Genomic DNA, 27,948 nt, shown 5'->3' with positions numbered 1-27,948 from the left:
TGTGCCGTCGCTAACGCAGCAGCAGGTAGGTATACGTACTCCCAGAAATATGATTCGTTGCATACTTCCGGTCAGTACCGCGAGGATCCTAGTATAACGTTACAACATCTCATATTATATATATACCTATGCATATATGTGTGTGTATATATATATATATATATATATATATATATATATATATTTATATTTTTTAAATTTAAATCTCTTGTTTGTTGCGTGTACGCGCTTGTGTTGCATGTGTGTATTTCATACGTATACATATATACATATGTATATATATATGCATATGTGTACATATATGTGTACAGTGAGTATGTGTACATATATATATATATACACGTATGTATGCCTACCTATATACCCGCCGGCATAGTTACGTGTATTATGTTTCTATCAATCATAGTACCGGAGCTATCGTTAAATTTAATTTACTTTTAATCTACATTTAAGACGCACGTCACTTACCGGTTAGTAGTAATAGTAGTAGTAGTTGCATTAATTGTAATAGTTGTATTTAGCATGTTATTATTATTATTACTATTATTATTATTATTATTATTATTATTATTATTATTATTATTAATATTAGTAGTAGTAGGAGTAGTAGTAGTATAAGTGTTATTGTTGTTGCTATTAGTAGTAGTTAATAGGTAAACTCCTTTCTCCACAATTTATATTCACGCATACACACACGCACACATACATACATGTATATACATGTATACATATGCGTGCATACATTCGCGTGTGTATTATTTAACATAATAAATAGCGAGTGAATTGTGAGTGGTGTATACAGTATAATGTATATTGTGTATCTGTGAAAATTCATAACCGTTTTTCGCTCACGAAATAGTGATTTATATATATATATATATATATATATGTATATACGTACACGTAGTTATTATTTCAGTTAGAGATATAGTTTTATCATTTAAATACTCATTTTTAATTATTATTTAAACATTATCATTACCGTTATTAATAATATTATTAATATCATTATTGTTATTATTATTATTATTATTAAATATATATTTTTTATATTATTATATATTAAATATAGGAACCATGTTGCTGGGTTTTGTGTGTGCGGAGGCTTGTGTCCGTGTTGTGTGTCACAGGTTACGTGCGCCTGTGTGTGTGTGTGCGCGCGTGTGCTTGTGTGTCGTCTTCCTTTGATTTCGTTTTTATCCCCTGTCAAAATAAGTGTAGCGTCTCTTTGCCACCTTCTATCGAGAGCCTTTTCCTCCCGAGAAACCCAACGTTTGAATTTTCCCGCGTATCGTGACCGTCGGAATCCGCGGCGCCCGACTTCCGCGTTTTGTTGACACAAATTAGACAGTACGCTCGCGATTATAAGTCGTGTGGGTAATTTATATGAAAATCTCGACTTGATTTTTGATTTAAGATTATATACGTTGCTCGGTTCCCTCCCAGCTAAAGAGAACCTTCCCTCTCTTAATCAGGTTTCCGCGTCGCCCCGCGTTGATTCTCCAACTCGCTCTATCTTCGTCGTCTTTTAATCTCTAAACACACACTATACATACACATATTTGATTCGCCGAATTTGCGATCGCTAATAAACCGGGCTCGGAGGCTCGATTGCTAATGAATGATTCTATTATAATATGGTTTCGTGATCAACGATTCCGAACCACAGATTCGTTTGTATTTTTTTTTTCATTTTCTTGGTAATAGTTGCTCCTACAGTCGCGTCTCAACTTACATACATATATGCATATACAATCACATACATACATACATAGACACGTATAACCTACCGCAAATATTTTGCCGAATCTCTATTCGCATTTATAGGCGTAGGCAAATAAATAGTAATTCACGTAATGTTACAAGTAGTACAGTGGTAGTAATTATTATATTAGTAGGAATAGTAGTAGTAGTAGTTGTTGTTGTTGTTGTTTTACGATTTAGCATTTAATAGTTAGTTTATAGTGGTAATAGTATAGTGTAGCAGTATTAGGATTACTATTAGTATTATTAGTAAGTAGTAATAGTAGTACAACATCATTTATTACTTTACATAGGAACGTTTGTCTGCCCGGCCTCGCTTTTCAGTTTTTTCTTTCATTAACTTTTCGTTCTTTGCATCTAGCTTCAGGATCCGATTACACATTTCATCCCCCCTTTGCTTTCAAGCTCGGTCCAATCATTGTTTTCGTTTTCGTTTTCGTTTCTCGTCATCATTATTACATCATTATTATAAATATCATTATTATTACTACGTTATCATTATCGATATCTATTATTATTATTATTATTATTTTTATTATTATTGTTGTTGTTGTTGTTGTTGTTGTTGTTGTTATTGTTGTTGCGGTTGTTATTATTATTAGTCATAATAATATTATTACTGTAATCAACCCCCAACCGTGGCGTGTAGGAGATTCACATTAATTAATCGTTTCATATATGTATATATATATATATATATATATATAGATATATAGATATATGTATATATATATATATGTGTGTGTACGCTGGCGTCGACATTCTTGAGTGCGGTACGAAGAACGAATTAACCATTACAAAAATAACAGACAATTATCACGTTACCGTATAACATAGTTGAATTTTATAAGGTTACACAGGGTGCAGTGTTTTGTTAAAGTACACAAGTTGAGGCTGTCGTTTATTTATTTATTTTTTTGTTATTTCCCGTTCCTCTCCTCTTTTCTCTTCCACACCGTACGTATGTATAATATATACATAGACTGTCTATGTATAACGCAACATTGATACAGTCAGTGGTAGATGTAAACCTGCGGGTGGTATACAGCGTGAAAACGGCAAAAGGATATTTCCCGTCAGACAAGTCAAGTTTTTTGTATATGCGGAGGCCGGAGGGGAGGGCAAACGGCTGACGATTAGCCAACCCTCCCCGCCCCTCGACGCGTCGCATTGAACTAGGCAAACGCCATCGGTGGCTGGAAGGGTGATAGATACGTACACGGGTGTCTTTCTTTACCTCACAGGTTCGCAACGAGGCTGCAACGGGGCGCGGCGTCGTCGGTGATCAGTGAAAACACCTCCGTTCGCCAGACGGCGTCTTAGCGCGCTCCGGCCAATGCAGCGACCTCTTGCATCAGCTTCTGCCGCTTAGCTTCCGGTCCGTTGTTGTTGTCCTGATTGCCGCCCTGGCCGCTTCCGGTGGTTGTAGTGCTCTCGGCGGCCGCCCGCGCCGCAAGCAGCGTTATCTGGTTCACCACGTCCTCCATCTCGTCCGTCAGCGGGTTGACCTCCTCACCCGGAAGCGGATTCACACCCTGAATCTGAATCCCGGGACTGAAACGCACTCCAGTTTCGAGGTGTCCACGGTGCTGCGGCGATTCCGCGTGCCGTCGCCAGTCCGCGAGTGTCTGGTACGTCGACGCGGAGGGCAAGGACGATGACGCGCTCGTCTTGTCACCGCACAGGGTGCACGCGAATCGCTGTTGCACCAGCCGCAGTGCTCCTCGACGCTGCTGGTGGCCCAGGTAGCACGAACGCTGGTGCGCCAGAAGCGACGATTCCGACGGATAAGCCCGGCCGCAACGTCTGCACACCAGGCACAGCTCCGCCTCCACCTCCCTGCAATGCGACGGCATCGCCGCCCCCGCATCACCACCCGGCAAACGCACCGTCTCGAGACCAGGGTGGTTCGGGTCCTGCTGCAGGAATGCCTGCATCAATGCCCGCGGCACCTGGACCTGCGTTCCGCCCTCCACCTGCAGCGACATCAACGGCCCTCCGGAGCCTTGGCTGATAGATTGACTTTGGGTCGCTACTGGAATCAGAGAAGAAGAAGATCTGGGTTGAGTTATAAGGCTCGGGGTTCGAGCGGAAAAGTCGTCTCGGCGTTCTTTCGGTGTTGGGTAGTTGGATATATGTCGAATGGTCTGGATTCTGAACAGCGTTAACGGTTCACCTGATTGATTGAACTTAGCAACAGAGTATACCGAGAAGAATTTAAAGGCATCGTTATTGCATCAGAATTTTTTTTAAAATTGCTACTAGCAAGTGTTTGGGATTATAGTACATTCGAGCGTTCGCTAAAATTTTATTGATTGTGATTCGAGTTATCCATGATATAATACAATTTTATACGCATTAGATTCAGGTCTGTTGTGGCAAAAATTATATTTACATATATATACGATTGAATAAAGACGGATTAAAGTTGGATCGTGTAGTTTCAATGAAAATCTGACAGTGATTCACACGTTTCTGAATTTTATCAATTACTTCCGACTCTTCTTTCCAAATCCCGAATCAAAGTTCTTGCATCTACACTCAGCTATCGTAGTTAATTGCGACAACTTCGAAGGTCCAAAAATTTGTCTCGCCTCGCAGCGACAAGGAAGTAAATAATTGCAGACTGATTTTACGAGAAATTAATTACCGTGATACGATTTATCTAAATTTCTTGTTTCCACGTTCCTTCACCATAACCTACGTACTTGCGGCTAACTAACTTCGGCGTGAAAACGTATTCAGAAACCTGTTTAGATAGGGGACAAGTAAATTGTCAGTTATTAGCGAGCCGCGGGCAGAATCGCATTGACAGGATAATTCCTCGGCACACAATCATGTATACGTACACTCAACGTTTTCGATTAAATTATTTATACTCCCGAGGGACCGATGGAGGCCCAAGCCTTGTCAATGCTTCCCTCAAAGCATCGCGATTAATAATTTCTCGGAGGAACAAGAATAAGCGTTAATTTCGTAATTGATCAATCGGCAGAAACAAAACGACAAGTAGCTACTTAGCTGTATTTAAATTGGTTCAGACGAACGCAACATTTACAAATAAATTTTCCAACTACAAAACCAAAGAAAAATCATTTTTTCAGGAATAACAAAATCGAACCAAGCTCGATCCGCGGTCCGGGATGAATCGAGGAGGAATTATCGAGAGGCGGTCGTCCTCGGTGGGTGAGGGTTGGTCCAGATGAGTGAGTGATGAGCAGTTATGAGGCAGGAAGCGTTAATGATAGCCCTGCTCATTCACTCAGCCCGTCTCGGTCGCTCTACTGTAATTATCAACGGTAGGGAGACACCGGAGGGAGCGAGTAGTATCAAAGATGAGAAGGACAGATGGGTGAATCGAGAGAGGTATATGAAGGGGGGGAGGCGAGGGCGAGGCTGCGGACAAAAAACACCAGGGTGTTAATCCGCGGGGACGCGATAAGGCGAAAGGTGTGAAAATTCGGGGGTTAATCAACTCATAAAACGGCTACGACGGTTTAAATTGCATGCAAATGGAGAGAAGCGTAGGCACCGTACACAGCGTTACACTCGAAACTTCCCAGCTGCTGATGGTGTGTACACTAACCGAATAATAACTCACTAACACATGTCTTGCTGGGCTGAGGGCCACTTTAGAGTGTTACGGGCGCGCTTAATAGTAGTGGGAAACGATTTGAGACCTGTTAGGCCGAGCGACTCGTTGCAGCCCGATATGGAGTCCTGCACTGATCCTAAGACGGAAATATCAACAAGACCGTGTAACGTTACTCTCGTCAACTTCGGCGCTTGTCACCATTTGAACTCTTTCCTGCTCTCTAATTCAACTCCGTGTCAATTGGTGACGGTCGCCTGAACCCGCGTTAAGTCCTTCAAAGTCACATGTGCTCATAATATTCAGCCACTCAAAGTCAGGTATGGATATGGTAGTCAAACGTAAGTCTGAATTTGATTCGTGGTGATTTTTCGCCACGATTTAGCCAGTTAAAAGTCATTCCACGAGCTCTTTGAATCCGGGTCCAAGCCATTGCAAGGCGACGCTCGCGTTCTAAGTCAGTCAACCCATTCCTTAGAGTTCACAATTTGTTTGCGATTGGAGATGGTCACCTGACGGTTACCCGTGTCGGGGATACCAAATTGGAATGTAAGCCTGAACTTGACTAATGGTGATTTTCTTGAGTCCAGACTCAAGTGACACTCATGCTCGACGTCAGTCAAATCCAAGCGCACTGAACCATTCCTAATAGTTCGCAGTCTGTTTGTCTGCGGGACAAGTTGGTATGACTCGGTTAATCGTTGCGGGATCTCATGAGTTCGGGATGAGAGCGATGGAAGAAGAGCCTGCGGACCGCCGCTGCTCTTGAAACAAACGTACCGATCGAGGCGTCGGTTATTACGGTTAATGACTGCTGGTTATTTCTTTGAGTGGCCCTGATTCCCCCAGGCCGGCTCCGTCGTATCCCAAGCTCAATCTTGGGGGGAATAAGAGGAGGTGGGGAGGAAGTAAGGACCGCCACTTGCCGAACCGCGGAACGTTTCCGTTAAAATGTGTCCAAATATGTGTGAGACACCGAGTACGAGACGGACTCTGATGATTGTCTTGCAGGCTGCTCCCACGCGCAGCGGTTCTCAACTTTTTCTTTCTCATAATTTCAATCCTCTTCGTCTCGATCGGCCAAACAGGCCGCTGAAGAAACGCGGATTTAGATCGTCCCGCTGAGATCCGCTCTACGAGAGATTGCGCGTCGGCTACATATGCTGGAAATTTGTTCCCCTGGAATTTATGATCTGGTTCCTCCATGCATGGGCCCAATACCAAACACTACAAGAGCGAATATAGATCCTCACTCTAACATACTCTAACAATAAGGCCCAACTAATTCGAACGAGTGTTGAACTCCTCGCTCTCGTTCTCGTCGACTATTAACCAACGGTGGAAGTAGGGATTACGACTTTTTGTGATCGGCCGTGCCAACTGTCTATGATACGTATAAACTTTTTTCCTCGTATCACGGTGTCGAGTGAGATCGAGGGGTTCACTGCCGTGCATGTATAATTGCGGGTAAACGCTTGCTTGGAATTCCATATGCGATGGTGAAATTTTTGGATTCACGATGACGAAGAGATTTGCAGGAGTTGCACGTACCGCACAGTCATCACCGTGTAACGTGAAAATGAGCCGTCTATACCCAATGTAAATCAATGGTAGGTACGCTATACCTACGTCAATTTGTAGTCTTTTCGAAACGGTTTTCCTGCATTTGAAGAAACATCGATTGAAAGTGTAAAGACAGATTTCTCGAATAAATCACGAATGAACTCAAGGTAGAAAAATTTGCTATGCATTGGTTGACTCCCAAAAGTTTTGCGAAAAGGATATAGAGATTTCACATATTCACATGTTCACCTTATTGCCTAAAAGACACATTTATTCAAATGCGAATTCAGTGAAATATAGATATCAGGTGTGTCGATCGCGAGTCGAAATGTGTCACATTTTCTAATCAGAGTTTAATTTTGCTTATCGTCAATAACCGAAAGTTCCAATGAATATTCCAACTTGAAGAAAATATAAGCACGAGTTACGAGTAGTACTCAGAAATATATCCGCTAGAAAGTATGAAAACTTTCCTGTAGACGCGATTTGCATAAGCCGTACAAAAACCGAGACTCGGATCTTTCGGCGATTCCGCGGAAGTTGAGAGGTGCTAACTCGTGAATTAATTGGAAAAGGATGTTTCGAATAGTCCGAAATCCGAGAGGTTAGTCGGATCGAAACCGGGCCGTTAATTGCTGGAAGAAGGAGAGGTCCGCGTAGCGCGGCCCGATATGCACAAAGCAAGGATCTCGGTACGGGGTTGAAATTGTTTTTCAGCTGCATGCGCAGCCGAGTCCCGGGATGGACGGTGTAAATTTTAATTAGCAATCAATAAATTCACGCGTGCTCGTGAAGGTATCGCTCTAACGACTGAGATCTCGGGCCGGCGTGCAGCGAGAGCGGCAGCATCGGCATCGGCTCGGCTCTCCGAGGTCTCCTCGACTCTCGCCCGTCGCCCGTCGACCAGATAACAGAATTAGCCCCGCACTAATTTATTTCCTAATTCCCGGTCGAGTGGAGGTGTGAAACACCCGACGCTCGGGCCCCGCAAGGAAAAGGACGATTGGGCCTCTCGGGGCCCGATGAGCGAGAGACAGCGCAGCGGCGAGTGGAATGCTCTCTCGCCCACGCCTCTCTCCGTCTTTCTACATTTGTGTGCATGCGCCGGGGCCTTCGCCCCCCTTCGCTCTGGGCCCGGTCGGGGCCCGTTCGCGCGAGGAATGCGCCGTCGCAGTACTTTGCGCGGACGGCGTGCGCCGCTCGCCTCTAGTAGTAGGTGCTCCGCGCATGGATGTGCGGACTGCAATATACTTATACTGCAATCACAATCCAGAGAAGACGTTGACTCGTTGACTCGACTTCTCGCCGTCCATTAGGGCGGGGGGATCGGTTAAACATGCCGTGTTCCTCGCATCTCGCACCGCGAGAGCTCGCTATATACGGTCCCGGAATCGCAACGAGATCGGGGCCCGTCAATGTTCCCGGTTAAAAATATTCAACCTCTCGGATCATGCAAGTATTCACTCTCGTTAACAGTTGGATTCTGATCATATCGAGTTTCTATGAAATGCTACAAGTTCTGAGCCGTATCGACAAACATCAAAGTTTCCCGAAGTTGCTGCCAGCTGTTGAACCGAGTTAAAGGTTTTCGGGGTCTTTAATTATTTCGGAATCACTATCCGGATTTTCTATTTTTCTATATTTGCATACCTGTATATATGTATACGTACATTCATTTTTTATTTATCGATTCTCGACGTCAAAAGTGACGCAACTCAAAACATGACGTTTCTATAGAAGTTCAATGCACCCTACCTTTTCATGCAATAGATAATGCAAACTTTTTTAACATGCAATGTTTCCTCCAAATGGCCATCGCTTATATTCTTTCGAGTTGATACCAAGATTGGTACTCGTAACAAAAATTCCGAAAGAAAAAAAAAACTTTTGAATCACGCTGGAAATGATCAGATCAAAAAGAGAATCTTTCGAGTATCGCGAATTCGGTTAGTGTGAGAAAAACGAAGAAACAGAGTAGAAAAAGAAGTTTGAATCTGCACACACGAGCGTTGCATACAAGAAGAAAAGAAAAGAAAAAAATAAAATAAACCGAAAAACAAGGGGATTTCCGTGATAGCGGGAAAGATCGATCCTCGAAAGAGGCGTACAAGGAATATCCTGTTAATGGATTTGAACATCTTCATTGAGAGGATGAAGAACGGGTGGAGGGGGGGGGGGGGGGGGGAGTGGGGGAGCGGAGAAAGGGCTTCGGAATTAAGATGCATTTGCATCCATTGCGAGGTTCCGGACCGTGGCTAGATTTTGATAGCTCGTAAAAAATCCCTTGTTAATTCCAGGGTCGGCACGATGCGTGGCAAGGAATCACCTCTGCGTATTAATTAACCGCGCGACCGGGATGTCGGCGACCTTCTGGGAGGGGTTCAGGGGGCCCAGGGGCCCCGTTATCGCAGCGCCGTCGGACAAATTAGAATCACTCGAATTCGATAGCCGGGCAACAAATGCCGGCATTTCTATGCAAACGGGTCGTGAACGTGTTAGGGACCGGCCCCCGTCCCCCGACCGATCCGAGACGACGCTGCAGTCCCTTAGTGACTTTATCGCTCCAAGACTCGTAAATAAAAGGGGGCCTAGATACCCGCGACGCACCCGCCTACGTGCCCCTTTCGAGGATGCCCGTGCACCGCACGGACGACAAGCTCGTATTCGTGCGCCTCTCGCTCCTTCTCCCTCTCTGCCCCCCCCCCCCCTTCCTTTTCCTCTCTCTCTCTCTCTCTCTATCGTCCTCCAGGATGTCGTGGGATGTTTAAAAATAAACTCCGGTACGGCTAATTGTCGCCCTATCAATCGGCTCCTCGGGCCTTAATCCAACCACCGGGAATAACGTGATATACACGCGTGTTCACACGCGGCAAACACGTCGCAGTTAAGGAGGGTGGATGGGAGGGGGATAACCGACCCGGCACACAACTTCTTCTCAATTTATCACTCGAATAAAGTCGTTAACCGGAGATATTTTATTATCCAACCTTTTCTTTTATTTTCTCACAATTTTATACTTGTTTTCTTTGTTCTTCGTTATCATTCAAGAGTTACCTACCTTATACCACTTCCCGATGTAACAAGAAATTTGCATTGAACATGGATCTGTGTCTACCACAAGAGAGAAAAATCAAGCCTAAAGAGCTTAGCCTGAACGGTATCTATTTCTCACAGTGATTCCAACTAGGTGTACAAAATATTTATGGTTCCCGTGAGAAATGTAGAACATTATGATATATCAGTTATATCGATTAGAAATTTTTCTATCCGTGGCTTGTACGTACTTTCCTACTTCTTACTCATTCCTATCTGACATGACATAAGTACCAATTATCAGGATAGGTGTACTTTATCACGGGAGATAGGTTCAAAATAAATGCGAATGAACGTCCGGCGTCTGAAATTAGCTCACAATCATCGTACATAACCAACGATTCAGATTTATTTACTGCTACGGTCTGCAATCGTTTTCGTTAATTACAATTGACTGAATTTTAATCGCGATATCTCAATCAGACATTCCACACAGATCGAGTTTCTTCGAAGATCGATCAAAACTCTGGATTTCTATCGCGAACAAAGTACGGGGAAAAAACGAAACTTGAAATGACACAAGCACGGTAGTTAAGCTGAAGGGAAAGGATGGGATAAAAATGTTGAAATCTTCCAAAGTAGAAAGTTAAAGCAACGAATGTTCAAAAACGCAAATATCCGCTTTAGAGTATTGAAATGTAAAAAGTCGTGGTACGGAATATTAAAATCAAAATTTGATCGAGGTACAGCGAACGCCGCGGCAAGCTAGGTGGGCTAAGCGTAAACATGTGTGCACACATCGTCGTAACGCCGCGATGTACGGTATACAGTGTTGTTCGAGAGAGGGAGAGAGAGAGAGAGGGAAGAAGAGAGACGCAGCGGTGTGGTGATTTGTTATAGAAGCATATACGCATGACGTACACACGTAACGCATCGGGTTGATTGGCGGCTGGTATCACCGGGTGTCAGGCAGGAAGCCGTGTATTATCTCTGCAATTGTCTCTCACCCACCCCCTCCGACCCCCTCATCGCCCCTCGCCGCCCCCCGTGCTCCTTTTGAAGCGGGCGGTTGTTAACGATAAAATCATTATCACCCCCCACCCACCCCCGTCCACCGTCCCCCGTCTACGGCCTCGCGATTATCCAATTAATAGAAGGCTGTCCGTCCGGATCTTTAATTATTTAAATGCTGCTCTACACCGACTGCCAGCCATAAGCCGGGTAGCTGGGGGACGATGCCGACGCCGACGACGACGACGAGGACGACGACGTCGGAGACGATCAACACCCGGTCGTTCCCTCAGCACCGAGAGGCCGATTATACGCTCTTGGGAAACGCTGTTGTACGCTGTGATTTCGCAGCGCGGCGCCACGCAGGAAGTGGGAAAGAAATATGCAGAAATAGTTGAAACGAATAATAATAGCTATAAACCGAAGTGTATCATACTGTACGAGTTGTAATAAACGAGAACGATCGTTCCGGGCTTCGTATTTCTCTCATTCTTGTCTCTCGATCGAGGATAATATAACACACACAGACACACAGACTGTCGTACGGAACAGCGCGTGTCATGGTGAATTAAGAGTCGTTAAGGTATCGGCTGGTCGTTAAAAATAATTGTCAGTCGGGATATAATTAAGGGGTGGCGACGGTCGAGGGTAAGGAACCCCTTTGGTAAAAGAGAAGGAGAAGAAAAAGAAGAATGACGATGAGAAGAAGAAGAAGAAGAAGAAGAAGGAAGAAGAAGTAGTGGGAGAATAAAGAAAAAATACGTTTCATGTGAAAGCCGGTGTAGCCACCCCTTAGGTACACCCCCTACTTCTCAATCTGCTTACGCTCCTCGCCAAGGCCTTCTTTATCTTCGGCTTGTATTTGTTGGCACATCGTTAGGCGACCGGCTGCAGGGGTGGTTGGTTTGAACAGCGACGGGGGCGGGCGGCCCCCAGGGGTGGATAAGGGGTCAGGCCGGGTCGGCGCGATCGAACAAGAGAACTTCTCGAGTAGGTAGCTGCTTGTTAGGCAGATCCGCGGCGAGAGAGAAAGCCAAGCCAAGCCAACTCGCTACGAATCAAATTCTAACCCCCATCCCCTGGTTTTCTCTCGGCAAATACTCTTCCAGGGAATGATCGTTACGCTGCTTGAAAAAGTGGATAGACGGAAGGATACCGTGCGAAGTGCAATATCGATGAAAAATTCAAAAAAAATGTCGTGTTTTTCGAATTCTTTCATCTTCGTTTTTACAGCGAGAAGCTTTTATTTTTATTTCGTTTTTTTTATACTCTGATTACTCGGTGGCGTTACTCGGGATTTCGTTCCTTAAGATTGTCTCGGCATCCCTCTTATTATTTCCATTGTCTGCATTTCTTATTTTTCTTTTTTTCGTTCACGTTTTGTGCTTTTTAATATCCCTCAGCCCTATTTTTGCTACCCTGCCCCCGCTTTCCCTGCGGGGTGAACGAGAGTCTGAGATATATTAAAATCCTGCTGCAGGTTGCGGTGAAGCGTGCTCGGCAGAAGTGCCTCCTCTCGTTCCCTTTCCCCTCTCCCCTTCCGCCCCTCGACGTCTTTCTTTCTTTTTTCACTTCTTACTTTTTATTTGTCAAGCATTGTTTGCGCCCCTTGGGCGGTGCGGTGAGGTCGTCTAATTAGAAAATTCTCGGCGACCCTTCTTCCTGCGTAAAGCTAACCTTTTTATACCGTGTAACAAGGGGGTTGTTGGTCTTGGTTTCGGTCGTCATCGTCGTCGCAGTCTCGACTCCGCGAGAAGAAGGGGCCAGGCTCGGTAATTATTATTCAAATATTTTTCTTTGCCAAAGTTATGTAGCCAGATATATACAGGCATGCGCCATTAATATTCACAGCGTTGTCAGCGTTCCGACCGCCCGTTCGGTATAATTCGCTCCGGCGCGAAATACGGTGAAGATGCAGTGAGATAAATAAGCGAGGAAAAAATATCGGAGAATATAGAGCAAAATTTCTACCTCTCTCGAAACTCCGCCGGGTTTCAGATGCAAATTAGCGCAGACAGTTCTAGGGAGACGCGGGGTGTCGCACCTCTGGGTCTTCTTGGCTCGGGGGTTGCCTTCAGGCGCGAGTTTCCCGGGTGCCGGCCAACCGGCGTTCGGCTACAGGGGAAACGGCGCGGTAATTAGTCAGAGGGGGATGGAAAGTAGGGCGTTAGTGTCGGCAGACGGATTAAGAAGCCCTACAATTATCAGCCGTCTCCCGTAATTGAGATTCATCGACGGCCACCGGCCGGCTACGACGCCTCGACTCGAATCGCGTCCTCTTTCTCTCTTACGACCGACACCTACGGACTCACAATGAGAGATTGACACCCCGGATTGACCGAATTGAAGCCGCCCGCCGGAAGTCCCGACCTCCGTGTCACGGAGAACCTTCCTCTAGCTGCCGGACAGCCCCGAATCACACCCCCTGAAGGACGGCCGGATACTGCTGTCGAGGCAAACACCGTCTTGGGTAATGAGTTAATCATCGAACTCGAGGAGGTCCAGGACGCGGGACAATGACCTGTCATTACGAATTAGATTTACTTTCCAGGCGGCACCGAAATATATACTCAACAACGATATGTTATTATAGGGATATGTATATTAACAGTAACGATATGATAAACAAGCAGGGATTCAGATATCAGTAGCGTATCGTAACTTCAAAATAAACGAAAATCTGCTTGTCAGTTTTTTTTACATTCAGTTGTTTCGGCAATATTTTATACTTGTTTCAATTACCACATCAGCTCAATGCAAACGCTACTATTTCCCACAGTTTGAAATGATTTCGTTATTCTGGATGAAGAAAAGTGTAAAATATGAGTTTTTGACTTCGCCGGCACTTTGACATCGTCTTAAAAATTTTTATATCTAGAATTATTAAGAGTCAGTGCGAGTATTACTTGCGTTGAGTAAGCCTTCTTAACTTATTCTATTAAATTCCCGGTTACGACTAGTTAAGGCTGAAATGTCCTTGGCCATTACTCCGTATAACAAAACCAACTTCGTTTCATAATCCAAATACGAAACGAGCAGTGTTTTCTGATTGTTGGTAATTACAGGGGATTTACAACATGAGTGACGACCATTTTGAACTTCAACATTAAATTTGATCACGGCAATTTCAAACAAAACATCCATTATATTACAAAGTAGTCCCGTTTCTGAAAAATGAAAAGGTGATAAAAATTGGAATTAGAAGAATTGTTTTGCTGTGAACTTTGTGACAACAGATTCATTGTTCAATAAAATTGTGCTGTCTCAATATCTGTTGTCCTTTTCATGGATTCCCCCTGATCAAAGATTTTATCACCACTACCGTTATAGTTTCATTTCTACACAAGAATCATAAGCCCGACTAAAATGAATATCACAAACTGACCAAATCTGTGCATGCAGTCACTGTATTTCCGAAACTTGTCAAAGTCGAGTGCACACCAGGTGCCCTATATCGCGAGGTCTTCACCGAGGGCCCGTTTAGTGTCAACGTCACGGTGGTCAAAGAAGGTTTTTCCGTCTTGGCCGGTTAGCCGAGGTCCGTTTATCTGCCGTATGATCGGCCCAACCAAGGCGGTCTTGTCAGGGTGGCGCTCGCACCTGGTGCAGATAGTTGTCGGTGGATTTACAGCCTGCTAGGCAGTCGGGTGGAGTTGGGGCCTCGAGTTATCGTTATCGCGATCCCACAACGCGCTGAGGATCCGGGATCGCTCGCGTGCCGTTTGGTCAAGGTGTCGAAGAGCGACGTGAGTAGCAAAGGCTCATTCGAGGGGGCAATCACTCCTGAACTTCGGTGTAAACCCAACTTCAGGACCTTAGGACTTCGGAATGACTCTTGTGACTTTAAAATACTTTCAATGACTTCGGATGCGTTTATACAAGTTCAGAAGGCTTCACGTGACTTGAAGTGACTTGAACTGACATCACAGAACTTGAAATTCAGAGTGGTTACCACCTTGGTCTAATTCTAGGCCGGATATCGTGTCACTCTGTTCAATTAGTCGGTCTGGTTTTTTTATCTGGGGACCGGGACGCGTTTCAGGTGGTAACGCCGGAGAATTGATCGCCCCTTGAGCCTCTAATGCCCCGGAGCAGGAGGATCCCGTAATTAACCCGTTAGAATGAAAAGACAGACGGAAACGAGGGTGTAATTAATTAGGCCAGCTGCAGGTCCGGGGAACCGACACCGCGGGAAGTTGACAACGGGAGGACTGCGCAACCTGTTGCTTCATCGTAGGATGAGAGGCCGAGGGCGGAAGAGTTTCGAGGGGCTCGGCGCTGATGCTGTGAGCCGGCAATTAACCCATCAACCCTTAATGAATGAACTCGCTCCAGCCTCGCGGCCCACTCCACCGACCTTCTCAACCCCATTAGCTAACTACCCCGGGGTATTTGCATGTCGAATTAAAGGGGAGAGACCAGATTCCGGCGGACAATTATCGCCAAGCTCCGCAGCCGCAGAGTTAAACGCCGGAGAGGATCGTGCGCTCTGCAAATATGAATCAACGTCAGTGAGTGTTACATTCGGAGAGTGGAGGAGCCCAAGACAAGAAAAGATGATCGTTCTTTTGCGAAGAATCGCAAATTTCTCAACATCCCACCGCTGTCACCGGTTCCTTTTATCGCTGCGACGGAGTCGCTTGATAGTTATCGTCAAGGCTTTCGCGGGATTAAATTGTAATTAGAATTTACAGGAGTCCGGGTCCTTTTTCTCTTGAGGAAGGCGAGGTGGTGGATTGGAGAGAGACGGAAAAATCCGGCGGCCGGGAGTCCGAAGCGGTTGGGAGAGGGTGGCTGGCTGGCTGGCTGGCTGGCTGGCTGGCCGGCCGGCCTCCGGACGAAGGCATAAACGTGAGTTATGTTAGCAGTTAGATAGTTGAATCTCAGTATTCCGTGGCGTGCTCTCTCGCCACGTTAATATCTTCATTACTAAATCATCCCCCACCGCCGGCACCTCTGCCTCTCCCGGCCATTTTCATCCGCTGACCATCTCTCTTCTATATGGCTATCTCTCCGAGCCTTCCGCCCCCGATACGGCTGCCACTCGCTAAACGAACTTTTGCTTGCAAAACCGTATTTTTTCATTTATTCATTTATTTTCCTTCCACTCCTCCTTATCCTCTTCTTCTCATTCTTCAGGTTCTCTTTCATGTGATAAAAGAGCCCCACGCCGTATGCATCTCTCTGCTCCTCGATGGTATGCTTCCACATATATTACCTTATACGTTCAGGGGAGTCCGGGAGGAATCCCTTTCCATATTCATTCAGAGCCCTTGATCTATAACCCTCGTTAATTAACCGCTTGTACGACTTGCGATTGTTCGAGTCTCGGGCTTATTTTCAACTTCTACACTGCTAATGTATCATAATTCTGAGAAGAAATTCCTCCTTCGGGTTAAGGTTAAAGGACACGAATTTCACGTCACAAAAAGGAAGCTTGTGCGACGGTCGCTATAATTTTATGTACCTGATCGGCCGATGGCCACAAACTTTCGTACCGGGTGTGAATTCTTAAAAATATATCATACATTTTAAACCAGCTTAAATAAAGAAGAAAATACCGTGATCGTAGTACTTTTATAAATTTATTTTCACGCTTGCAGCTTTGTTTAAAACACACGTAAAATTGCAACAGGGTATGGAGTGGTGCGGAATCGCGTAATATTTGTTAAGCCGCGTCCTCTTTTCTGAAGTAAAAAAAGGAATCCCGAGATAAAAATAAGCCCAGGATAAAATAGAAGTTCGCGAAGAGAGACAAAAGGCGGTAAGAGAGGGAACAAAAATCGTAGCGTATTTCTTCCCAGAACGCGTATAGATCTTAATGCAGGGGGTTTGTTTCCCTTATGGTTAGAGAGCCGTAGCTCGGTTCGGAGGTAGGGGGTTTCACGGGGGTACATTAGCAGAGTTATATTCCCGCGGGGGAAAGACGGGTAGCCCGCGGTGTATATCTTGGTTATTTTTTATTACGCCCCGTCGACGGCCGCGTAACCGAGCGCGTAAAACGAAGAAGAGCTGGCGGCCAGCGCGGAAGAAAGAAAAGAAAAAGAAGCGAACGGACCGAGGGAGGAAGAGTCGGTTAAAATCGAAAACGGGGTAAAAATTTTCGGTTTCTAAGATCCAATCAGCGGCCGGTAACGCGCGTCGTGGATTATTAACTTCGTTAGCCACGCCGGTTGTTCGTTTGGACGGGGGATGAAGCAGGGAGGCCTTGCGGATCTGCCCTTGGTGCGAGTCGGGCAAAGGTATACGGAAAAGCTATTCCGCACGCGAGAGGGTACCGCGTTATATTTATGACGGGACATTAATGCCGTTTTTTTAATAATGGCACGAGACGTACGCGACGCTCATCGAGGGGTGAGAAATGCTAACACCCGAATTTGGGGTGCGATGCTACAGTACAGCGGCAAGGGGACGGCGAAAAAAATAAAATATAATAACAACAACACATCCCTGCAGCCGTATACACGTCCGTGTGTAAAAAAAGCTTCCACGGGGGTTGCAGCGGCGTTTTTTTCTTTTCTTCTTCGCTCGGTTCTTCCTTTTTTTTTTTACACTCACCTACCCTCAAAGCGCACTATGCCGGTCCATCCATCTTGCTTTCCATAACGGGACACGCACGTACGCATTACCCCGAAAAATCATCCCCCTCGAATTTTAATATATTCGCACACCGAGAAAAAAAGGGAAAGGAAAAACGAAATTTCACCCTCCTACCTGCGCGCTCGCTCATCTTCCGCAATAAGAATACGACCAAGACGAAGAAGAAGAAGAAGAAGAAGAAGAAGAAGGAGTCGGCAGCACCGCGCGAGGCTCGTGTACGTCATTTGAACACGGGGCGCGACCTTGTCACCCGGTTTAGCCCCCGTCAGAGAGAGCGAACGCCGCCTAGTTGTCATGTAGATTTTTAGGCACATATGAACAGGCAGTCGGCGCGTGACGAGTTCTTTGTATATCCACCGGCACGCCGAGGTTAGGAGCGCGTCTCTATACAGGGGCGTCGTGTAGTCGGCATAATGCGAGAATGCATATTACATGTCCAACTGTTTGGGTAAACACGGCCACCCGCCTTTCACCGATACCCTTATAACCCGGCTGAATTACGTCTCTTCGGTGGAAACAATACCGTCAATTCTTCCCCTCTATTCTTCGTCGTCGAGATTTGCTCATCTACTTTATTTTTTTCTTCTTCGTACCACGTTTACCGGGGTGTCTCAAATAATGCGTCGATGATTGAGCGCGACGCGACGTAGAACACAAAAAGAACGAACGAAAGAACGCCGACCGGTGTCGAATTACGAGTTCAGGTTTATCCGATCTAATTTGTGGTGGGGGCTAGTTCGGCATGCGGGGAAAAAAAATTTGGTTCGAAAAAAAAAGGTCTCACAAGAGGGTTGAGTTTACAAGTTCGGTATGCAGTTTATGCACTTCATCGTTGAAGGATGCAGCGTGTGTACGTAATTACAAGTGGCGGGGTGCATATAATAATCTCAGCGTCATAAAAGCGGGGTGCGAAGCAAATTACAATCCTAACTAACCAGCGATCACGTTTCGCGCTTGTGCTTGTTCCTTATGTTTTATGCTCTTCGACTCTCTCCCTCTTCCTTTCTCTGCAGGTACATTTCGGTTGCGACTTTAATTTTCTTTCCCTTCCCTCTTCATGGTCGCTGATGCTTCCGACCTCGTTTTCACCCCTCTGACAAGACTGACTCGACTTAATCCCTCGAATTACCCTGAGCTTTGCAACGTTTCAAATTAGCCGAGATTTACGTAATTAACCAACATCTTTTGTTTCTTGAGGCTTGGGTCCTGACTTTGGTGGAGAATCACTGATCCGAGTAGCGGCAGAATGTGTAATGGCATTACGGAATCGATTAGAGCGCAAAATCTTGCACATGCTTGAAAACTAGCGGAAATTAATTTGTATTAGAAATTTTTCACTACGGGATAAAACTAAGCACAATTAATCTTAGATATTTTCTGAGAACCTTGGACAGAATTTTCAATCAAGTGAAATTGCACATCTATACGTGCGTGGATAGGCATGAAAATTGATCGTAAAAGCGAAATATCCTGCAATAATTCGTATACGGTCTATTACATTTTCCTACGCTACGTTGAAACTACTTTTCTATCACGTATGCGTATACGTAATACGCATAAATCCCGCATGGTAGGTAAGTATGTCGTGAATATGTAATATATTACAGTACGCACGTACGTTGAATGGACAGTTACGTCAAATAATATACTTACTTCGATCACAATCAGGCGTTTAGTTGTGAGTAAATTAGAGAACTACAGAATTATTGCGTCATTCGACACATTGATTAACAATCCACGCAAACGACGCCCAAGAAAAATGATACCCTGCAGTATTTTCAAATTTATTTTCATTTCACTTAAATTTAATTCCATTGATTTACGGTTTCTTTTTGCCATTTGCCAAGTTTTCAAGGGTCAATTTTTCCGGGTAGTCGTCCACGCATCGATAAGGATATTTAGTATCGCATTAACTTAAGCAGAGACACACACTCAAGTACAGGTATAATAAACGTAAGACGACACGTAGGCGTTAGCAATAATTGATGAATGTTACTGACCTGCTGTCGGCCAGCGCGTGACTGAGTCTTGGTGAGAGCGAGGCCTGCTTGGTCTACTTGGACTGCTGAAACTATGACAAGCATTTCTTTTTATTCCGTCCGAGAAAGGTTTAATTCGAGGTGGAAACATCTACTACTATACAGAAGTAAAATTTTGTGTTTTTTTTTTTTTTTTTAAATATGGATATTTTTATTTATTTATTTTTCTTTTTTGTTTGTTTAATTGTTTGGTTTTGCAATATTCTCTACGTCCATTTCCACTCCCTGCACAACGAATTACGACACGCATTACGCACCAAAATCACTGCACGGGCAATTTGATTCTAATCGTGTACAAATTTCGTGGCAAGTTTGATCGTTTATGATTAAAATTATAACGTACAAGGCATGTGGTATAGAATTTAAATTCGCGGATACCGACAACGAGAATAACGTGAAACTTTCGCGTAATCTACATTGCACGTCCAGTGACAAGAAAAACATGAGAATGAGAATGAAATAAAAATATCATTTCTACGTGTACGTATCTCGCAGTACAGGTAAAGGCGTATGAAATGGGAGACAAGTAATACACGTCTTTGAGACCAAAACAGGCCAGACTCTCACGCTCTAGTTGGCGCCTTCAATAACAAAATTGCGTTGAGAACTTCTTTTACTCAACGATTCGAGCAGCATATACCATACAATATTATATTTGTATATAATACTATTCGACCAAACAAAAAAACATCCATTATACACACAGATCGGGGTAAGACGGGCGCACGCACACGCGCACACACGTACGCGTGTATAATGTGCGTTTGTACGTAAAGCGAGTTATATCCTGAAAGAAAATTTTATAATCCAGCGAAACAATTAGGTAAAAAAATAAATAAATAAATAAATAAATGAAAATAAAATAAAAATTATCAGTATTACATCAGAGGACACGCAGACAACGGCGTCGAGTAGACACAGACAGATCTTAACGTACCCATTGTGGTGCACGTGATAGGTATTAAAGGCGTACATTTGTACAGCCATAATGCCGTCGTATCGAATCGCGGGTAACGCGATGGCAGGACGTAGCGGATCGTCGAACAATAGAAATATGCTATAATTCTCACGAGTGCAGCTGTTCGATACATAACCGCGGCACGGTGTCGAGCGTGTTGGACCAACAAAAAACTCTACACTGCTCAAAAACCAGAAGAATAAAAAGAGGAAGACGAAGAAGGAGGAAGAGGAGGATGAGACGAAGAAGCAGAAGAAGAAGAAGAAGAAGAAGAGGACGGGGAAGACGGAGATAAAGATCGGTCGCCTCAACTGATTCGTGGAATGTGACCCGGCGCTTCTCTCGAGTCAACCGTGGACCACCGTTCACCAACGATCAAGCGCACCGAGTCCGTCGCAGGAATCGGCAATGGCATTTATAAAAATAATTATTTTATGAAAGATGAGATTTTTCACGCTACACCGAATTCCCTTCGGCATGATACGAATTGACAATTGAATTTCGCGCCTCCAAGGCGTGGTGCATGATGTCACGCGCCTCGGTTGGATTGAGACATCTGACGTCACGCGAGGTCAGAAGGCCGTTCGAACGTTGTCAAAAAAGTCTCTGTCATTTATTCCGTATAATCCAGAAGCTTGAGAATACATCGAGCATTGATTCTCAGTACGGAATCTCACACTAGGTTATAATTAATGAACTTGCGCTGTCTGATGGAAGAATTAATATGCTTAGGCATTTACTTCAGGTAATTAAGTGAGAGAATTCATCTGCGTATAAACGAAATTATAGCCCGGAGCTATCAAAATTCGATTAACACTTTACGACTCTTGGCATTGAAAATATGGAAGAATGATACAATCTTTCTAAAAGTACGACAATATTCAAACTGTTTCGTTTTTTTTTTTTTTTCTTTAATTAGGATTTTGAATTATTTCGATTCCGTAATTTGAAGCGATCATCGATGAAATTCAATTCGATAAATTAGAGTTACACTGTATTAGTTTTTGTCATATCAATTGCACCAGATACTGGACTTTAGATACGTTCTCTAGAGATTTTCGAATAGTTTTTTTCATCATACAGGAGTACTCCACTATTTGGTGATAGTCTCAGGAAACTGAACACCTATGTTCGGATACTTGTACAGACTGCGGGCTGGCCAATTAACTCTATCTGGTCGGGCTCTGATACAAGATGTCAATAAATAGCAGATCCGTCACATTCTGGCCATCTCAAATTCAGACAGAATTTTGACAGTCAATATGTGGCCGCAACTGGTTCGTTCAATCTGACAAGCAGACGAGAAACTCGGTGCGGAATAATTGAATCTACAAATGTAAAGTAACATGACCCGATGCAGGCAGACTTGAGTGTTCAGTTTCATAAAAACCATGATTCCAAAAATCGGAAACTGACCAGTAGCTGATTTCTGTTCCTGACGAGATACCGCGGGCGTCTGTAAGGAACGCATTCACGCACGTAAGAGATGACGGAGTTATAAGTAAGGTTGCGGGCACTGCTTCGGTATCCAAGTATATAACCTGGGCGGCGTTTCCGCGCGGTGTACATATATAAATAAAATAAAATGAAACGAAAACGAGGGAATAAAATGTGATTTACAACGGTGGAAAGACAATGGCCGAACGCGCGCTTCGCCACGATAATGTATGCGGATGGCGCAGACTGGCACGGGGACACTGAATTCTGATTGGCTCGCCCGCCGACCCGACAGGGCTACAACGGAAAGCGATAAATAACGAGCAGAGATAACTTCCAGCCCCACCCCCGGGTGCCCCTGCCTTACCTGCCTCCCTTCCATTCCGCTCTCCTCTTGACCCCCGATCCTTGTCGTCGAGCATCGACGATCCTCCTCGCCGATTCCGATGGCAAGAACGCGATTGATAATTGGCACGAAACGCGACCCGTTAGCAGGAAAATACCTTGCCTGGAGCCGAGGAGGTGTTGCGCGAGGGTCGCCTTCCAACGAGGAACTGGTCGGTTTTCAGGTATTTGCTAGTGTCGTCGATCGTCAGGTGAATCGGATATACCGACTGATGTTGTTTACAAACATTGCTCCCGAACGAAACGTTCTTCCGCTCTTCACATGGTTGGGAGTTAAGTATCTTGACGAGTGAGTGCAGGTAGGTATAGGTACCGAAATGTACCAACGCATAGCTTTTGTGACGTACACTGTTCGTTCCGGTAAACCCTCGTACACCTTGGTGCCTCTACCAGACGTTCCCCCAAAAATCGTCCAAAGACACCGATACATTGACTATAGGTACGGATAATCATCGATTAATTGGAGAATAGTTACAGGGTATTTATTGAACTGACGGCTGGAGCCATTAAACTCGGTTAGTATGTGGAGAAAATTCGTTTGAACGTATCGTAAATGGACGTATTTCATTGAAGTTGCTATTAGTTAAGTAAAAAGTTTTTTGTACGACATATTTTGAAATAAATGCAAGAAATCTTGATTTTTAGATTCAAATGTTCATTGTACCGGTTGTGTCCCTGCAATCACTCGCAGACCAGAGACCGGAAATCTGGTTTCGTAGACTAATTCCGTTCCACAGTATCGGACTGACTCATCCACGATTCTATGTATATAATAAGAAGAAAAAAAAAACACTTTCCATTGATAAATCAAAGACCTTTTTGCCATCAGCGTAATGAGCACATCAAATCCGAGTCGCGTTTCATCTCTGTGTCAGTTGGACCAAGGCCAGAAATTCACCCACGTCGCAATGAGCCTAATCACACTGAATGCAAGTTTCTCGCACAGAATCATCGGTCCGAGAACGTTCGATGATGCACACAACACGTGTTCCGTTGCACTGAATGAGATGAGTTTTATATCAGGATGAAAGTTGGCTGCATGGGCTGCCAAAGATGAGCGATCGCGATTTATCTTCCCTGCGTGATCTCGGGTTATTTTCGATAAAGTTTGGTCATATGCTCTCTTTGTTCGTCACCTTTACACTTTCTTTAGTAGATGAGATGAGGCAGTCCACGTAGAAATGCAGTTTCAAAGTCAAAAAGTGTTCGAAGGTGTGAATTTCGAATTGGAACAACTTGGGGGAAAATTTTTTAATTTTTTTGAATAATTTTCGAACCAAACGATTCGAACAGCTCACGTTGCATCGAATCGAATTGAAACTAAGGAAATTGTTCATCATCTCGCCTGTAAGCCGATGTTTCAATCAGAGTAAGAAGTCACTTGTTGGAAGTTGAATAGCTCGGTCGAACCCTCCGAATTTCTTCGTGCACGGGTGGCCGCGAAAAAATATCGTGGGTTCTCCTTTGGATTTAATAAAATTTAAATTTTAATAAAATCCCCAGAGATGCTTGCGCCCGAACCGACACCGGTGTGTTTTCCTCGCCCCCGGATTCCCTTTTCATTTTTTCCCCGTGCCACGGGAAGTCGGAAACAATGGCTAGGGGTGGTGGTTTAAGGCGATCGATCCCTTCGAGTCGGAGACGGGGACGGGATGCGGGGGATTGCCTGGAACCGGGCGGAGGGCTTTACAGAAATATGATATTTCTCCCTCGTACCTTGTTAAAAAATATCCAATACCGCAAGCTCGACACTTCCAAAGCCCAATAACACCCTTTTTCCGTGGGCTGGAAGACTAAGAGGTGATCCAGGCGACGGACGAAAAATCCCGCGACCCCCCCACCCCCTCCCCCCCGCCATCCTCTAATCATCCGAGAAACTGCTTGGGTACCGTTTTTCTCTTCTTGGACAATTTCGAAAGCTCCGTTTTCCCTGCTGAATAATTTCCCCGAGGTTTAACCTCCCCACGTTTTTACGCTCCCCATTCTCCTTACCACCCCTCGAGAAAGCGATCGCTACACCGCGACGTAAGGGGCATATAAAACATCCCCGAAAATGCAGGGGAAGACGGTATAAATCAGCGACGAGTTGAGCGACGCGACGGCCTCCCCGAGTGTCGGATATCATGCGATTGTAGTGTAATAGGTGTAGAGCTTGGCCTATTGTTAGACGTGCGGTATTGCAGTGTGTACAACTCGTGTGCTCGCACGGACGCGAGTGTACCGTCGTATAACGATTCCCACTTTATCACGTTATTTTACATTATATCACTCGAGACCGGGGCTTCTCGACATGAAGATATGGGGAGAGGAACGGGAATACGATGGAAAGAAAAAAAAATAAAAAATAGGAAAAAATATACACGGCATCCGCGCTTCGCTCTTATAAAAAAGGGGGGCGCGATACACGTAGTAGGTGGAGGAGTTGCATGTCTCGGTGAAATAGAAGAGGGACGAGAGAGAGGCAGAGAGCGTAGGATAGAGAGAAGGAAAAAAATATATGAATCCAGAAAAATCTAAAAATACATCACGCGTCGCTTTAGCGAATGGTACGAGGTAGCGCCTAATCATTTCCGGATATCAAACAGATAAATATAACCTTTTTATTACTTCTGTACCCGCAAGTGAGGAGTCTGTTGAAAATTAAAAGCGACGAGAAGTAATGTAACAGTTCAGAAGCGTAAGAAAAAAAAATACAGGCCCGCAACTTTCTTCAACACGTAGATGCGTATAGTTTTGTTGAAAAAATTGATGAATTTTGTTGGAACGTAGACGTACTATGTTGAACATATTTCGATGAGATTGAAAATTTGACCAAGATATATTTTTATTCTTGCAAAGAAAATGAATTTTCGAATATCCGATTGAATTTTCGTTTGCTGTTATCGTTATTAGTTTCCCAACTGGAGGTTGGGGGGCAATTATTTAAAATAGCAATCGGGAAATGAAAGAGTTTTTCACGAGGAACGGGACAACCGAGGGTCGACTGTGGGGGTGTGTCGGTGTGCATCAAGAGGGCGAACGACGGTGGAATATTTCGGGGATTTTTCGATGTGGAAAAAACTCTCTAAAGGCTTTTCCGAGCCGACGGGCAGCAATGCAAACCAAAAATCAAACTAGAGAGCCTTCCGAGCGGCCCCCGCGCCGCAAGAGTTGGCGAGGGTGAAAAAGCCGGGCTTCCCGGAGGACGGGGAGAACGCGCGGCGTGTTGCAAATGTAGAAAAATAGAAATGGGCGGCGCGGGGGAAAGCCGATCGCAAAAAGGGTATCGGAAAGAATGGCGTGAATTAGTCCCGCCGGATCAGACCCCTTCGATCGTTTCCAATACACGATACCTACATGTGAGAGAGCGTCGGGTAACTAAGGTGATTTTAAATTTACGAGGCAAGGGGTGCCTGCCCTAATTATTGTCCTATCCCCCCGACCCCCTTCGAGGAAGCACGAAGATTTATGCGACTTCGGATGACTCAGAGTTCGCCGAACGGTGATTTCAGATCGATACTTACAGACAGCCTCGATTGAAAGAACTCTTTTCAATACCCGATACGTTATACCGACATCAAAACCGTTACGCCGCTACTCCGATTTTAATGGCAAATTTTAGGGTTGGAAATAAGTTGCAATTTTTTTTTGTCGATTCGAAACAGAACGACAAACATCGGAATGCAGTCGGTGTAAAAGAAACTACTTGCAATCCAATCGCTTGATAAACAAATTCTTTTCAGTTTTAGCACTGTCAAATGTTAAAGATAGAATAAAGTGAAAAAAAACAAAAAATGGAAAATTGCGAAACCCCGTAAGAATCATCGGTTATACCCTCCTAACGAGTAATGCCTCATCGATCAATCGATTCGGAAACGGGATGGGTTTGCAATCCATATATGCGCCTCATAATGGTTTATATAACACACGAATTCGGGTATAAGGGGGGCTGTTTGTCCCCAGAGAGCGGAATATCTCACACTGATACATCGCCTGGATTTTGTGTGCTTTTTCGGTAAATGCCGCATAGTTTATTGTTGAAAATTTGATCGATGGATGTGTGCCGTAGGATCGTCACGCGTCGCGTTTTTCGAGGGGCATAGAGGTGCCGTTGTGCCGCCGCCCCCCTCGGCGAAAAGATTAAAGGCAGATTTCCGTGTTTGCCCAAGTGAGACCGGCGTTCGATCGAGTGAGCTGCTGATTCTAAGTGTACACAATTGGTACGCTGCGGGGGCGGATGTTAAATTCCGTCTGATATTGAGGTTTTAATTGCACCGATATTTTATAAGGTGCTTGTAATTCCGGAAGCCGCACCGCGCCGTTTTAATATCTCGAGATTTCCGATGGCACTTTTCGCCCCTCGGATGAAAGAAAGAGAAAGGGAAGAAGAGAGAGAGAGAGAGAGGGGGAGAGAGTCGCGGGTCCCCCGGAGTCTCGTCTCCTTAAAAGCGCCATTTGTTATCCGCAAACTCAATTTTCTTTTTTCCTTTTCCCCTAGCCGGCTCGCTGCTTGCTCCGCTTTCGTCTTCATCTCTTCGCGGACGAAATTCAAACGACAGGCCTTCTTTCCCCCGCCTCTCTGACAGTGCAGGGGACTAATCTTAAAAGAAGGAAGAAGTCGCGGGACGCTTTAATATTCTCGTGAGCGTCTCTTCTCTTCTCTTCTCTCCTCACCTCCCGACCCCCGTTTCTCTCGCTCGCTCTCCCCATGTCTGGCTTCGAATTTTAATAACTCCGGGAATGCTCAGAATCCAATAATGTCCTCTCGTCTCCATACACGCACCCACACACCCGTCCATCCGTCCGTCCATCCATCCATCCATCCATCCATCCATCCATCCATCCATCCATCCGTCCGTCCATCCATCTGTCCGACTCGGTGCTCGCTCATTCCACTCGTAGAATACGGTGCGCATACACGCGGCTCTACGTGCGCTCCGCGGCGCATCGCGTTCTCGCATCCCTCGAGAAATCTCATATTCCGGAATGACTCTGTCGGTTTCATCCCCTGCAGACGCATGGAAAATATAGAGGTATAGAGAGTGCGCGCTCTTCGCGAGCGATAAGCACTCCGTTTGGGCTACGTAACTGGGTCCTAAGCCGGCATCAGCGGGGAGAAAAATACAGAGGCTCTCTAACGCGGAGAAAGAGAGAGAGAGAGAGAGAGAGGAGAGGGAGAAGAAGAGTGTTCTGGAATGGAAATCGAGGGAAGAAGAAATAAAGTGGATAATCGAAGCAATCGGATAGTGGCAGACGGGCGCGGTGGTCTGCGAAATGAATTCCTCCCAAAGCGAAGAACGCCCACGTGGAGGATGAGGATGAGGAGGATCAGGAGGAGAAGGAGGAGAAGGAAGAGGGCGAGGGCGACGCCCGATGTTCGGATCGAGCCTCGAGTGCTCCAGGAATGATAACGGCGAACTAAGATTTGTGAATACATTAGAGCTTAGCCTCACCCTCCGCGCTCTCTCGCTATGCGTGCGCCAGGACCCTCACTTCCATTTTCACCCTCTGCTCCTCTCCTCTCTCTCTCTCCTTCTCTCTTTCCATCTTCGATTGACTCTAGAGCA

General features: G+C 45.1%; 1 protein-coding gene across 1 annotated transcript in view; it reads right to left on the bottom strand.

Moving 5' to 3' along the window:
• Positions 1–601: 601 nt before the first annotated feature.
• LOC107219451 (zinc finger homeobox protein 4) overlaps positions 602–27,948 on the bottom strand; it is a 169,219-nt gene continuing 141,872 nt past the window's right edge. The window contains exon 8 of the mRNA XM_046735892.1: positions 602–3,799. Within this exon, the coding sequence (XP_046591848.1) occupies positions 3,084–3,799 (716 nt within the window). The 3' untranslated portion in view covers positions 602–3,083. The remainder of the gene's footprint in view (positions 3,800–27,948) is intronic.

Source organism: Neodiprion lecontei, chromosome 3, assembly GCF_021901455.1.
Source record: "Neodiprion lecontei isolate iyNeoLeco1 chromosome 3, iyNeoLeco1.1, whole genome shotgun sequence".
Classification (NCBI taxonomy): domain Eukaryota; kingdom Metazoa; phylum Arthropoda; class Insecta; order Hymenoptera; family Diprionidae; genus Neodiprion; species Neodiprion lecontei.
Note: the sequence above shows the minus strand (reverse complement) of the source record. Positions and strands in the feature narration are given on the sequence as shown.